The sequence below is a fragment of the Nerophis lumbriciformis genome, linkage group LG28, assembly GCF_033978685.3.
Source record: "Nerophis lumbriciformis linkage group LG28, RoL_Nlum_v2.1, whole genome shotgun sequence".
Lineage (NCBI taxonomy): Eukaryota > Metazoa > Chordata > Actinopteri > Syngnathiformes > Syngnathidae > Nerophis > Nerophis lumbriciformis.
This window is the reverse complement of record NC_084575.2, coordinates 23,252,869-23,267,544: the sequence shown is the minus strand read 5'-3', so window position 1 is coordinate 23,267,544 and position 14,676 is coordinate 23,252,869. Positions and strand designations below refer to the sequence as shown.

Sequence of the window (14,676 nt, the reverse complement as noted above, 5' to 3'; positions counted from 1 at the left end):
CTGTACCAGTGCTGTGTGTCGCTTCATTCCGGTTGAGTCGCTGTCGAGCGGTGACGACCATGTCGGTCCTCCGTGCTGCTGTGCTGTTTCTCGGACTGGTCGCGTCGTGCACTCCGGACTTCGCTCCCCCCACAATTAACATAAACCTGGACGACGACCCAAAAGTGAGATGGGAGCCAATTCTAAAAGTATTCGACCCAGACTATCTCAAGAGAGCCGCTGCTGAGGTTATAGAGTAAGTGCCATAAAACACATCCATTTTCTACCGCTTGTCCCTCTAATTATTCTTAACTTACAGTAATTACCTGTTGTAACGCCATTGACCTATACCCAGAGGTGGGTAGTAACGCGCTACATTTACTCCGTTACATCTACTTGAGTAACTTTTGGGATAAATTGTACTTCTAAGAGTAGTTTTAATGCAACATACTTTTACTTTTACTTGAGTATACTTATAGAGAAGAAACGCTACTTTTACTCCGCTACTTTTATCTACATTCAGCTCGCTACTCGCTACTAATTTTTATCGATCTGTTAATGCACGCTTTGTTTGTTTTGGTCTGTCAGACAGACCTTCATAGTACCTGCGTTTCAACAAATACAGTCACTAGTGACGTTCACTCCGTTCCACCAATCAGATGCAGTCACTGGTGACGTTGGACCAATCAAACAGAGCCAGGGGTCACATGACCTGACTTAAACAAGTTGAAAAACTTATTCGGGTGTTACCATTTAGTGGTTAATTGTACGGAATATGCACTGTACTGTGCAATCTACTAATAAAAGTTCCAATCAGTCAATCAAAAGTGTGAAGGAAAAACGACCCTTTTTTATTTCAACCGTACATCCCGTCAAAAGCCTAAAGACTGACTGCACAGTTCCTGTCTTCACAATAAAAGTGCCGCTCCATCGCGCCTGCGCTTTCAAAATAAGAGTCTCCGAAAGCCAGCGCAAACAAGCTAGCAAGCTACGGAGTTTGCCGCCAATGTATTTCTTGTAAAGTGTATAAAAAGGAATATGGAAGCTGGACAAACAAGATGCCAAAAACCAACCACTTTCATGTGGTATTAGACAGAAAGGAGGAACTTTTTTTTCTCCTCCATTTGAAAACGTGGACGTTATCATCACTACTGTCTGATTCCAATCAATGCAAGTCTTTAGAATCAGGTAATACACCAACTTATATTCTTGTCTTCATGAAAGAAAGGAATCTATATGTGTTAAACATGCATGTATATTCATTAAAACACCTTTAACATGTAAACAAAAACGGCAAAATAAATAAATATAAATTATATACTGTATATATCAATGTGTGTATATATATATATATATGTGTGTGTGTATATATATATATATATATATATATATATGTATGTGTGTGTGTGTGTGTGTATATATATATATATATATACATATATATATGCGTATATATATATATATGTGTATGTATATATATATATATATATATATATATATATATATATATATATATATATATATATATATATATATATATATATATATATATATGATATGATATGTGTGTGTATGTTACTCATCAGTTACTCAGTACTTGAGTAGTTTTTTCACAATATACTTTTTACTTTTACTCAAGTAAATATTTGGGTGACTACTCCTTACTTTTACTTGAGTAATAAATCTCTAAAGTAACAGTACTCTTACTTGAGTACAATTTCTGCCTACTCTACCCACCTCTGCCTATACCCCCCCCCCCCGCCCCCCCAGCTCAACTGTTCCAAAATGGCTTCACAATGTCCTTAAAGAACTTGTCAAGTCTTCAGAAAAGTACATTCTTCCTGAGCCTTATGGGGATGAGATTCGAGGCTTGGCAGCACACTTTGGTGATGGCCTCTCAGACGCCATCATGCTCAACTATGCCTATGAAATATCTGCGTAAGTATGCTTCTTGGTTCTACTGGCCCACGTCTGTGTGGAAGCTACAGTAAAAAAAATTCTGCTTTTGTAGATTTTGCACGAGCATTGTTGCTCAGGACAAAGACGGGAACCTGTTCCATGGCAGGAATCTGGACTACCCACACTCTTCAGTTCTGAGGAACCTGACTGTGAATGTAAACTTTCTGAAGGACGGAAAGGTACATCATACTGGATATTAATGTCCATTTATTTAGATTTCATTCATATAAAGGCTGCTCTAGGGAAACTGAAAGGACCCTTAACGTACAATTTCACTAACAAGTTTTCTTATGTACAGTGTTGGGTTTGTTACTGAAAACCAGTAACTAGTTACAGTTACTAGTTACTTTATTTCAAAAGTAACTTAGTTACTAACTCAGTTACGTACACCAAAAAGTAATGCGTTACTGTGAAAAGTAACTATTTAGTTAATTCTTTTTTTCTTCTTTTTTTTAAAAACCTCCCATTAATGCCCTTTTAGCCTTCATTTCAGTACTGTTATTGCACTGGAGAATAATACAATCTGTTGATCAGCTTGACATGCATTTGGATCACTGAACTCTGCTAAGCAATGTGGTCTACATACAGCACACAAAGACAGAGATATGTTTCAAAGGGCTAATTTGTTTCAGGCCAGAACAAATTGACACAACTATTTTAAATAGCTGCAACATAACATATATAAGTAACAAACAGCATAATAACAACACAGCTGTAAACCAAGGAAGTACTTTAACTTGAACTTTACATACACAAAGCCTAACCAGGCGTTTTTCTCTCTCAAGGAATGCTGAAATATAATCATGTCTGAAGCCCAGAACACTCTACACATTTCCCCAGTTTTAGTTTAGAGATAAGGAAAGATTGGCCTGTCCCACGAGCATCCCTCTCTATGTTTGTGAACTTTATAGTCTATACATTTAGAGTGATGTGATAATCAAACACTCAAGAAGTCTAGAATGAAAGAGTATATAAGATAATTGACAGAGTGTGTGTACCTTCAGTGATGAATGATGAGCAGAGGCAGAGTTTGGAGTGTCTTCTTTAGCTTGCTTTCCATGTTTATGTGCTCACTGTCCACTGTGCCCAGGAACTTGGAAAATCGCTATCGGCTAATTAGCTGCCGGAAAGCGGTTGACTCCACTGTAGAAATAGCCTGCATGTCTTCTAGCACATATGCTGCAATGGCTCTATCAATGTTGTCCTGGCTAGCAGTGCCTCTGTTAAAATCCTTAGGTGAAGTGTGTCTCTCTTTACTAGCTTCGTCAAAGCATGTTGCTTTTGTAGCTGTTTCAGCAGATTTGAATTGCTGTTTTGGGCAGTAGATGGGATCTCTGATCCAAGACACAACTTACATTTAACTAAAATGTTCTTTTCTTTGTGCTCGAAAAAAGAAAAGTAGTGAGAGTATCTCCATGTTAAGAAACTTGACTGCAGCTCCGCCATGATCAGACACGCCCCCACCACACAGCGCGCCTCTTCCTTGTGACACAAGAGATTCAGAAGGACGACACAGAAGCGCTCCAATGAAACACACTCAAATCTTCAGTTTCTAGCCTATACTACATAAAAAATAACGTGAAATAACGCAGTAACGCATCATGTAGTAACGGTAACTGAGTTACTGAATATAAAAAATAACGCGCTAGACTAGTAGTTATCGCCGAAACTAACGGTGTTACAGTAAGTAACGCGTTAGTCCCAACACTGCTTATGTACCATATTTTCCGGACCATAGGACCATAAGGTGCAATGCCGATGAATGGTCTATTCATTCTTTTTTCATACTGTATATAAGGCGCACTAGATTATAGGGCGCATTAAAGGAGTCATATATATATATTTTTTTCTAAATTGAAAACACTTCCTTATGGGCTACATAACTAACATGTAATGGTTTGGTCAAAATGTTGCGTAAATTATGTTTTACAGATCATCTTCAAGCCGCTCTCTGACTGTCGCTTCAGGCTGCGTCGTTTTCAGACTCAGTGGCTTAGTGGTTAGAGTGTCCACCCTGAGATTGGTAGGTTGTGGGTTCAAACCCCGGCCGAGTCATACCAAAGACTATAAAAATGGGACCCATTACCTCCCTGCTTGGCACTCAGCATCAAGGGTTGGAATTGGGGGTTAAATCACTAAAAATGATTCAAGGGCGCGGCCACCGCTGCTGCCCACTGCTCCCCTCGCCTCCCAGGGGGTGATCAAGGGTGATGGGTCAAATGCAGAGAATAATTTCGCCACACCTAGTGTGTGTGTGTGACAATCATTGGTACTTTAACTTTAACTTTAACTTTGAGGGCGGTCTTATTTACGTGACTCACCTTCGGCAGCGTCTTCTCCCCGTCTTCTTTGTTGTAGCAGTGTAGCGTGCAAGGACGGGAGTGGAAGAAGTGTCAAAAGATGGAGCAAACTGTTTTAATGACATTCAGACTTTACTTTAATCAATAACGGAGCAGCATATCCTCATGCGGAAACAACAACAACGTCGGAAATGTGTCCCGTGAAAAATCGTCCGACCGGAACTCTCTAATAACTAAAGTTCCTTGGGTGAATAATGTAAACTCACTACACCGGTATGTTTTAGCGCTTTCATGGCGAGTTTACTGACAGATATAAGTAAGAACATTCCACTACTTTATATTACAAATGGCAACAGCGGAGGATGAATGTCCCATAACAAGAAGATAGAGGAAAATAAGGTTATGGACTACGGTGTCGACACAAAGGCGGATGCGCACAAATTTTCAGCAGATACCAGAAGTAAGAAAAGTTGCTTTTGCATAATATTGCGAAACAAAATGCCAGACAATACGTCTTACCTTATACACACACCATAATAATACTCGTATGTTGAAGCACAGTACAATCCATCAAGTGGTGCGACTTCATATCTTACCAAAGTCATACTAAAACCTTTTGAGAATCACTACATTAGATATAAATCAAAATCAGTAGCGTTCTTTTCATCACAGGTAGCCTTTTTGTCATCACTACTGAAGTCTCACATGATGTTGTGCATGTTGGAATTGGAATCCAAACTTGCACTTCAAGGTTAAGGACATTCAAACCTTTTTTCAAAATGAGCTGACATTAAGTGTGCAACTTGCAGGTGGCATACAGTGGAACGTCGTTTGCTGGCTATGTTGGCCTGTGGACAGGACAGAGTCCGAACAAGTTTACTGTCTCCGGTGACGAGCGAGGTAGGACCACACTTCTCTTAAGTTTGTCGTTGGGGGCTGCAGAAAATGTTGCATGATGTTTGTTTTCAGGCAAGGATCATTGGTGGAACGTCTGGAAGAATATGGTGTCAGGTTTTTTGTTAGGGAGAAGTCCCGTCAGCTGGCTGGTGAGAGAGGTGAGCTGAGAAAAGCACTTTTCCCCCAAAAGATCAGTTCCTGGAACCTCTAGTTGCTGGAACTATAGGTTCCTGTATGTGTGGTTTGTGTTTCCACTGCATTTCACAGTTCCGGGTAGTTTATACAAATCAGGCTGATGACGTATGGAGGAGTGGTTTAGTATATTCCTTCACTGATACCATGTAAATAAACCGACAATATTAGGTCGCAGTTTTTTTACTAAAAAGTAAGTAAATGAAATACAAAGCAATGATATACAAAGCGATATATAATTTAAAAAATAAAGTGTACCGAATTGTTCATAAAAAGTCAGGCAAATGATGAAGTCATGAGAGTCAGACGGTTCCTTTTGGTCCGTTTTATCTAGAAATAACAACATATAAATATTAAATGTCAGTGTTTATCTTACGCCGACAACACAAACACATCGGCTTTAGCGTTAGAGGGTGTGTGCTAATTACAGGGGTATCACACTACTCAGTCTCCCTGGGAAAGTTTACGCCAAGGTACTGGAAAGGAGGGTCCGGCTGATAGTCGAACCTCAGATTCAAGAGGAGCAATGCGGATTCCGTCCTGGTCATGGAACAACTGACCAGCTCTCTACACTTGCGGGAATCCTGGAAAAGGCCTGGGAGTATGCCTATCCAGTCTACATGTGCTTTGTGGATTTGGAGAAGGCGTATGACCCGGTCCCAAGGGAGATCTTGTGGGAGGTGCTGAGGGAGTACGGGGTGAGAGGAACCCTACTGAGGGCCATCCAATCTCTGTACAACCAAAGCGAGAGTTGTGTCCGGGTGCTTGGATGTAAGTCGGATCCGTTTCCAGTGGGGGTTGGTCTCCGCCAGGGCTGCGCTCTGTCACCTATCCTGTTTGTGATTTTCATGGACAGGATTTGTAGGCAGAGTCGTGACCATGGCGGAGAGGGTATACGTCTCGGGGGGCTAAAGGTTGCGTCACTGCTTTTTGCAGATGACGTGGTCCTGATGGCATTTTCGGTTCGTGACCTTCAGCTCTCACTGGATCGGTTCGCAGCCGAGTGTTCAGCGGCTGGAATGAGGATCAGCATCTCCAAATCTGAGGCCATGGTTCTCAGCAGGAAACCGATGGTAGAGAACGAGACTCTGTCCCAGGTGGAGGAGTTTAAGTATCTCGGGGTCTTGTTAACGAGTGAGGGAAAGATGGATAAGGAAATCAGCCGGAGAATCGAAGCAGCTGGGGCAGTATTGCAGTCTCTCTGCCGCACTGTTGTGACGAAACGAGAGCTAAGCCAGAAGGCAAAGCTCTCGGTCTACCGAGCTATCTGCATTCCTACTCTCACCTATGGTCATGAAGTGTGGGTCATGACCGAAAGAATAAGATCGCGGATACAAGCGGCCGAAACGAGTTTCCTCAGAAGGGTGGCTGGCATATCCCTTGTAGATAGGGTGAGAAGTTCAGTCACCCGAGAGAGACTCGGAGTAGAGCCGCTGCTCCTTCGCTTGGAAAGGAACCAGCTTTGGTGGTTCAGGCATCTCGTGCGGAGGCCTCACGAGCGTCTCCCTAGGGAGGTCCTCGTTGCACGTCCCACTGGGAGGAGACCCCGCGGCAGGCCAAGGACCAGATGGGAGGATTACATCTCCTCTCTGGCCTGGGAACGCTTCGGGATTCCCCAGGAGGAAGTTTCTCTGGAGAGGGTAGTCTGGGGGTCTCTGCTGGAGCTGTTGTCCCCGCGACCCGATTCCAGATAAGCAGTTGAAGATGGATGGATGGATTACCTTAGTAGGGTTTTTTTTTGTTTTTTTTAATGTAAAGACTACGGCTGAGTAAAACACTGCAAGATAGTTCCATTGACCAGCGTTCTTCAGCACAAAAATTGCTGCAAGTGGAAAGTTCCTTTCCTTTTTCTTTCTCTCTGTTGTCAAGTTTGTTGTAGTAGAAATACACAAGAAATAGGAAATACACAAGTTGTCCTCGCATACTTCGCAATAGTAGTAGTGTGTTCGAAAAATACGTTTTAGGAACGCCCCCAACGGTGTTCAACCAATCAGCGTTCGACAGCACAGCCCACCCCCAACAAAGTTCAGAAAAGTCCCACCTAGCTGGAGGAACTCTGAAAGGTTCCTGAAGAACTAAATCTACCCGGGTAGTTTTTGGTGGAAACACGGGGGTAACTTTATTTACTAAATGGCAAAGTTCCTGTAAAGGTTCCTGTGGTGGAAAAGGGCCTAATGAAGTGAGCTCATCCTGCACACGTCTTAAATGTTGCTGTTTGTCTTTCATGCAGACTCTGGAGGTGGCAGAAGACTTTCAAAGCGCAGTCATGCGTCTTGCCAAAATCCCCATCATCACAGAGGTGTATTACATTGTGGGCGGGGCACGGGCGGGGGAAGGAGTCGTCATCACCAGAAACCGAGGCGGCCCTGCAGACATCTGGCCTTTGAATCCGCTGAATGGCGAGTGAGTGTACCAACAGATTAGCACACTTTCACAACGTGCCGTTTGTTGACGCCCAGCTGAATTCATTCAGATGGTTCCTAGTCGAGACCAACTTTGATCACTGGCTTCCGTCCCCAGCCAAGGATCATCGGAAGTAAGCTGTTCAATAATGAATATTGCTGGAATATGGCTGATGACACAGAATGCGTAACATTAATACTACTTTGGTCTTATCGTTCGTAGACAAGCAGCTGACAAAGCAATGAATGCTACAGGTCAAGGTCATATCAACATGAAGACGCTTTATCAGGCAAGTCAAAAATAAAATATTTTTAAGTACTGATGAAACCAAGGCAATTTCTGTTGTGATCCTTTTAAAACGTTGCACTTATACCCTGTAACTTTGTCTCTCCTCAGGTTTTATCGCTCAATCCAGTGTGTAATGAGTAAGGAAATCATTTGTTATTATGCTTACGTTTTTGTGACAATGCATCTAATGTCGTCTGAATAGGGCCCTATTCTCCCGTTTGTGTTTTTTTACGCGCTTGCAGTTAACCACGTCTTTTCTCATCTGGCCTGCGGACATACTCACCCCGTCAGTTTTTTCACGGTTGCGTAAAAATCACAGAGCATAGCTTTACTCACACTCGTGACTGTCATTGAAATTCTTGAAAAAGATAGCATCAATCTAGGCCAGTGGTTCTTAACCTTGTTGGAGGTACCGAACCCCACCAGTTTCATATGCGCATTTACCAAACCCTCCTTTTTTTTCAAATCCAAGACAAAGTTATATGTTTTTGGTAACTCTTTAGTATGGGGAACCTATTCTAAGTAACAAAGACTTAGTTTAGAGTTATTTGGTTAGGGTTAGGGTTAGGGTTAGAAGGTTAGGGTCAGGGTTATAATAAGGCCATGCCGAATAAGGCATTAATAAGTACTTAATAATGACTGGTTAAGAGCCAATATGTTACTAATTTGCATGTTAATAAGCAACTAATTAATGGTGAATATGTTCCCCATACTAAAGTGTTACCATGTTTTTTTACTGGTGCACAAAATGAACCATGCATGAACATCACCTTGTTCAAAGAACAAAACCAACACAGTGCATAAACTCACAACAAATGACACACCTGCAAATCAGTGTGACTTCTGCTGTTGCCGTATCCGTAATACACCGATAGGGAGAAGTTTTTATTTACACGATGAGTCGGGTGTGTCTTGACCACCGCCGAACCCCTGAGCCCGACTTACCGAACCCAGGTTAAGAACCACTGATATAGAGACATACTGTAATAACGAAGTAAATAATGAAGATTAAAAACCAATTACAAACAAACAATTACAAAAAAAATAATTAACTAAAAGCTTACCTTTTTTATATTTTCCTAGTATGTACTGTATATATTATTAATGTTGTAAATACAAATCTTTATATAGCCTGGTATTTTTCAAATTGACTGTGTATCCGTTTTAAAAGTTCTCCCCCTCTGGTCAACATATGAAATAACAAGTGTTTGTAAAAATTTGAAGTGCTCCCCCTCTGGCCAATATATATAATAACAAGTGTGTGCAAGAAATTGAAGAGCGCCCCCATTGGCCAAAATTAATAAAATAAATAAATAAATATGTATATAGAGACATACTCTAATAACTTGAAGTAACAAAATGAAGATTAAAAATCAATTACAAACAAAAAAGTAAAAAAAAAAATGTTTTACTAAAAGCTTACCTTTTTTATATTTGCATAGTATGTATATATTATTAATGTTGTAAATACAAATCTTTATGTATCTAGAAAGGGTGGCCCTAAAGAGGTAGGCATTTTTCGGAGGTCTCAAGAAGGTAACAAATACAGGAATGTGTGTGTGTGTGTGTGTGTGTGTGTGTGTGTGTGTGTGTGTGTGTGTGTGTGTGTGTGTGTGTGTGTGTGTGTGTGAGAAAGGCCGCTGACGGTTTGACATTAACTGTCAAAGAAATCAATTATATCAATTAGTTGAGATGGAATGATATGAAAATTTCATATCACAGTTGTTGTTGCCAAAATTATCACAACTATCATTATTATCGCGGTATTGATGAATTTGCTCTAAAAGTACTTCAACACATACTGAAATCTTTACATTTTAAAAAAAATAACTAGAATAAATCTATCTGTGTTGGCCCTGCGATGAGGTGGCGACTTGTCCAGGGTGTACCCCGCCTTCCGCCCGATTGTAGCTGAGATAGGCTCCAGCGCCCCCCGCGACCCCAAAGGGAATAAGCGGTAGAAAATGGATGGATGGATGGAAATAGATCCACTGTTATAAAGCCCACTATTATGCATGTTTTGTATTTCTTATACCGAAGTTCTGGCAGGCGTTGTGGTGTCTTACTCTGTTCAGTGGTCCTTGAACGCCCTGTAAAAACACCTTTGTGCCTCATTTCTCCGAGTATTTATCGAGCACTCTGTACTACCAGAGCACAGTTTGGAGGTTCGATGTGCACAATTGCATATCTTAGTCGCTCAAACAACAATGTATTCATGTTAGCATTCAAGCTAGAGAGCTAGCGCTAGTCCGTCCATGAGTTTATCAAAGTCCAGTTATCAATCTCGGCTTTTCGATATTTAAAACGGTAATACTTACCATCGAGAGTTTTACCGCGGTTATTATTATTACCGTTTGTCGTTTCATTCCTAATTGATAGACGCTACATTATATACAATACGCATTGAACGTGTTAGTACTGGAACGTTCAAACATGGCAGATATACACGTGTCCTCTTTCGCTGTTGTCTCACTTACGAGACAAAGATGTACATTTTGATTTTTGATAGATAACACATTGATGTGCTTTTATCCTCATCTCAATGGATGGTTTCCAGGTGTCCCAGTGGAGGCGATCACAATAGATTTCATAGCTTTCTGGGAGTTTCGTTTATAATTTTATTACGTGTATACATTTATATTTATATTTAACATTTAGGTTTAGATTCAAAATTTAGCGCTCACATTTAGATTAGAGTTTTAAATTTAACATTTAAGTTTAGATTTAACATTTATTTTTAGATTCAACATTTAGCGCTAACATTTAGATTTAAGATTTTGGTTTAGATTTAACATTTAGCGCCGAGGTTTAAACTTCCTTTGCTCATATTTAACATTTAGTGCTCACATTTAGATTCGACATTTAGGTTTAGATTTAAGATTTAGGTTTAGATTTAACTTTTCGATTTATATTTAAGACTTATGTTTGGATTTAACATTTGGGTTTAGATTTAAAATTTAGCGCTCACATTTAGATGTGAGATTTAGATTTAACATTTAGGTATAGATATAAAATTCAATTTTAGATTTAACAATTAGGGCTCACATTTAGATTTAAGATTTTGGTTTAGATATAACATTTATTTTTAGATTTAACAATTAGGGCTCACATTTAGATTTAAGATTTTGGTTTAGATTGAACATTTAGCGCTCGGGTTTAATAACATTTATTGCTCACATTTAACATTTAGTGCTCACATTAAGATTCAACATTTAGGTTAAGATTTAACATATATGTTTAGATTCAAGATTTAGGTTTAGATTGAACTTATAGATTTATATTTAAGAGATATTTAGGTTTGGATTCAATATTTAGCGTTCAGGTTTAACATTTATTGCTCACATTTAACATTTAGCGCTCACATTTAGATTCAACATTTAGGTTTAGATGCAACATTTAGGTTAAGATTTAACATATAGGTATAGATTTCAAATTTAGGTTTAGATTCAACTTATATATTTATATTTAAGACTTAGGTTTTGATTTAACATTTGGACCCCCGCGACCCCGAAGGGAATAAGCGGTAGAAAATGGATGGATGGATGGATGGATATAATATTTAAAGTCAACATTTAATTTAAACTTAATTTGATGAAAATTAGTTAAATCTGAGAAAAGTGAGTTAAATCTGAGAAATATATCTGCTAGAAAAGTGTAATTGAACTTTTACATTCCTCTCCATTCGTCACCATTTTTGCCAACAAGAGTCTTTCATAAAAGAAATGGATCAAAATTAATTGATCAATTTTAAGGATTCAATGGACTTTATTGTCACAGGCCCACATGAGACGCCTGAGGTGGCATGAAATGTAGCACCCGTCGTCACAGATTTAGCCCAATGCGGGCCGCAAGAACAAAATAATTACTTCATTTATAGCATAAGTTAATAGGATATGATTTTAAATAGAATAGACTGAATTGAAAAATAGATGTGTCCAAATAGACAATGACAGCAAACCAAACCAAATAAAAGCCAAGTTCAGCGCAGTTTATAGTTTTCTGCATGTAAAATTACATTTTTGTATATTATGTGTTTTATGGTAATATGTGTGGGTGTCTGGAACAGATTAATCTGACTTTATTGATTTTTTTGTCTGATTCTCCTTCGTCTGACCTTTGACAACATATCCTTAGTTCTTCGTTTTACAGCACAGTTAATCTTACAGAAAATATTGAACAAAAATCATTCTGAATCTATAAAGGAGATCCTTCACCCTTGACTGTGTTTCGAGCAGATAGCAACTTGCACATTTCAGAGGAACTTTGCACTGCTTCCCCTTTCCTCCAAATTCCTTTTAGATAATAATAAATGTGTGCAATGTTTGTGGTTTTCATCCTCCTGCTGACAAAAGCAAAAACAATTGCATATTGTCCACGACCAAATTCTAACTGTAGAACAGGGGTGTCAAACTAATTTTAGCTCAGGGGCCGCATGGAGGAAAATCTGTGCGCACGCGGGCCCGACTTTTAAAATCATGGCATTAAAACTAAAAAATAAAGACGACTTCAGATTGTTTTCTTTGTCTTACTTTGGCCAAAAATAGAAAAACATATTCTTAAAATATTACAATAAAAATATAGGAAAAAAAAAACAGGCAGCGGTAAAGTTTAGATCCATGAAGGTATGAAGAAAGTGAATGAATGTTTATAACTGAATACATTTACGTATGCATAAAAATTAGTTTTCTTTTGTATTATTATTTGAATGAATTAAGTAACGTTTATGACAACCTTTTTCCAAAACACAATATAGAATGAGGATACATTTAGGATTTGTTTTCAAAACCGTTACAAAAAAGTGCGACCTCAAAAATTTACTGTGGGACCCTATTTTTATGACTTGATGGGGTCCCTGCGACCCCATTTAGAAAATTCCTAGCGCCAACACTGATGGAGTATTGGTGCGTGCAAAACAGCAGCAGGCGGCTGTGGCCTGCGGGCCTTGACTTTGACACATAGGCTGTAGAACTTTGTAAAATAGTTTTTTTTACGAGTGTCGTCGCCTTAAAGTTGTGTATTCTTTGTAGTCTCAACATTGTCCCATTTTGTCATTTCACAGGATAACAGTTTATACGACAACGATGAGTGCTGCAAAACCTGAGGAGTATTCCACACGTGTCAGGCCACAGGTATATCTGGCAAATATGAGTAGTGGGAGATAATATTATATATGATAATAGCTTCAATACAGAGGCAACTTGTTTTTCCATTCTATTGGTACTTTAACACGGCACATAGCTCTGCCCCCTCTGAAGTCATGTGCGCTCCCGTGGGCCGGATAAAACCTGTTTGCAGGCCTGATCCGGCCTTTGATTGATTGATTGATTGAGACTTTTAATAGTAGATTGCACAGTGCAGTACATATTCCGTACAATTGACCACTAAATGGTAACACCTGAATAAGTGTTTCAACTTGTTTAAGTCGGGGTCCACTTGCGGACCATATGCATCTACTAAATTAGAATTTATTTTTTCATTTTTTTGTCCAGGGCTGTCCTGGGACTCACTGACCTGAAGCGCTTTGAGTGATCAACAGCGAATCTACGTGGCATTAATCCTAAAAAATGACCAACAAACAAAAACATTCTAAGCCTTTGTAGATAGTTAATTGATTCAGAGTACCAATTGCTTTAACATCAGTGTGTATGCGATTTCTCATGTATGTGACAACTTTTAATGCACCTTATTGTTAAGATTTCAAACTTGTGAGGAAAACATATAAGTCACTGTCCTTTGAACTTTTATTTGTAACAGACCAGGTACAATTTTAACACAGTAAAACAAGTAATATACTGTAAACAACAAAGAAAAACCACCCCTTTTGCTGTTATTTGTTTTGTTTTTTTATTAAAATGACATGTTCTTGCTTAAATAGGGATGTCTTTTGCTGTTCTATTTTTTAAATCTGAGCAGAAGTTTTGATGGTGCAGTGCCTTAATTCAGACAGTGTTGCTTTGGTTCGCAGACTGACGTGTTAGAAGTGTTATTTTTAATCAGCTACATTCATTATGTCTGTCGCATAAGATTAGCTTTCAATTTTAATTGCCATGTTTTTAACTATTTCATGCACACTTTAAAATGTTATTGTGATGTATTGTTTACATTCAAAATCACAACCACAAATTGAAATGTTATGAAAATAAATGTATTTTTTAAAATGGTTATTGTTGCCCTTTAATGTGGAATTTGACAAATGTTTACCTTTTGTTTGTTTTCTTAAATCTAAATTTGCTATAAGTCTTGTTGATTATTGTTTTAAATATGCATTTGTTCACCTTTTTTTTTATTCCATGGCATTGTATTGAATGTGTTACTAATACCACGTATATGGGACGGCGTGGCGCAGTGTGAGAGTGGCCGTGCGCAACCCGACGGTCCCTGGTTCAATCCCCACCTAGTACCAACCTCGTCATGTCCGTTGTGTCCTGAGCAAGACACTTCACCCTTGCTCCTGATGGGTGCTGGTTAGTGCCTTGCATGGCAGCTCCCTCCATCAGTGTGTGAATGGGTAAATGTGGAAGTAGTGTCAAAGCGCTTTGAGTACCTTGATGGTAGAAAAGCGCTATACAAGTACAACCCATTTATCATTTATTTATTTATTATATAAGCAAAATTATAATACCTTTTAGTGAGTGCAGCTGTTTTGAAAGTATCTTTT

General features: G+C 39.1%; 1 protein-coding gene across 1 annotated transcript; it reads left to right on the top strand.

The window, feature by feature from the left end:
* On the top strand, nucleotides 1–14,444 carry LOC133570764 (N-acylethanolamine-hydrolyzing acid amidase-like). Its single transcript, XM_061923469.2, has 11 exons — nucleotides 1–235; nucleotides 1,750–1,917; nucleotides 1,991–2,117; nucleotides 5,048–5,138; nucleotides 5,208–5,293; nucleotides 7,558–7,730; nucleotides 7,801–7,863; nucleotides 7,953–8,019; nucleotides 8,127–8,155; nucleotides 13,078–13,147; nucleotides 13,508–14,444. Exons 1-11 carry the CDS (start codon nucleotides 60–62, stop codon nucleotides 13,526–13,528), a joined length of 1,071 nt encoding a protein of 356 aa, XP_061779453.1. The 5' UTR covers nucleotides 1–59; the 3' UTR covers nucleotides 13,529–14,444.
* The last annotated feature ends 232 nt before the right edge of the window (nucleotides 14,445–14,676 follow it).

Excerpts from the sequence above, each read along its gene's own strand:
- LOC133570764 (XM_061923469.2), top strand. The coding sequence starts at position 60 with ATGTCGGTCCTCCGTGCTGCTGTGCTGTTTCTCGGACTGGTCGCGTCG. Across the intron at positions 236-1,749 it reads GCCGCTGCTGAGGTTATAGA|CTCAACTGTTCCAAAATGGC; the intron begins GTAAGTGCCATA and ends CCGCCCCCCCAG. Across the intron at positions 2,118-5,047 it reads ACTTTCTGAAGGACGGAAAG|GTGGCATACAGTGGAACGTC; the intron begins GTACATCATACT and ends TGCAACTTGCAG.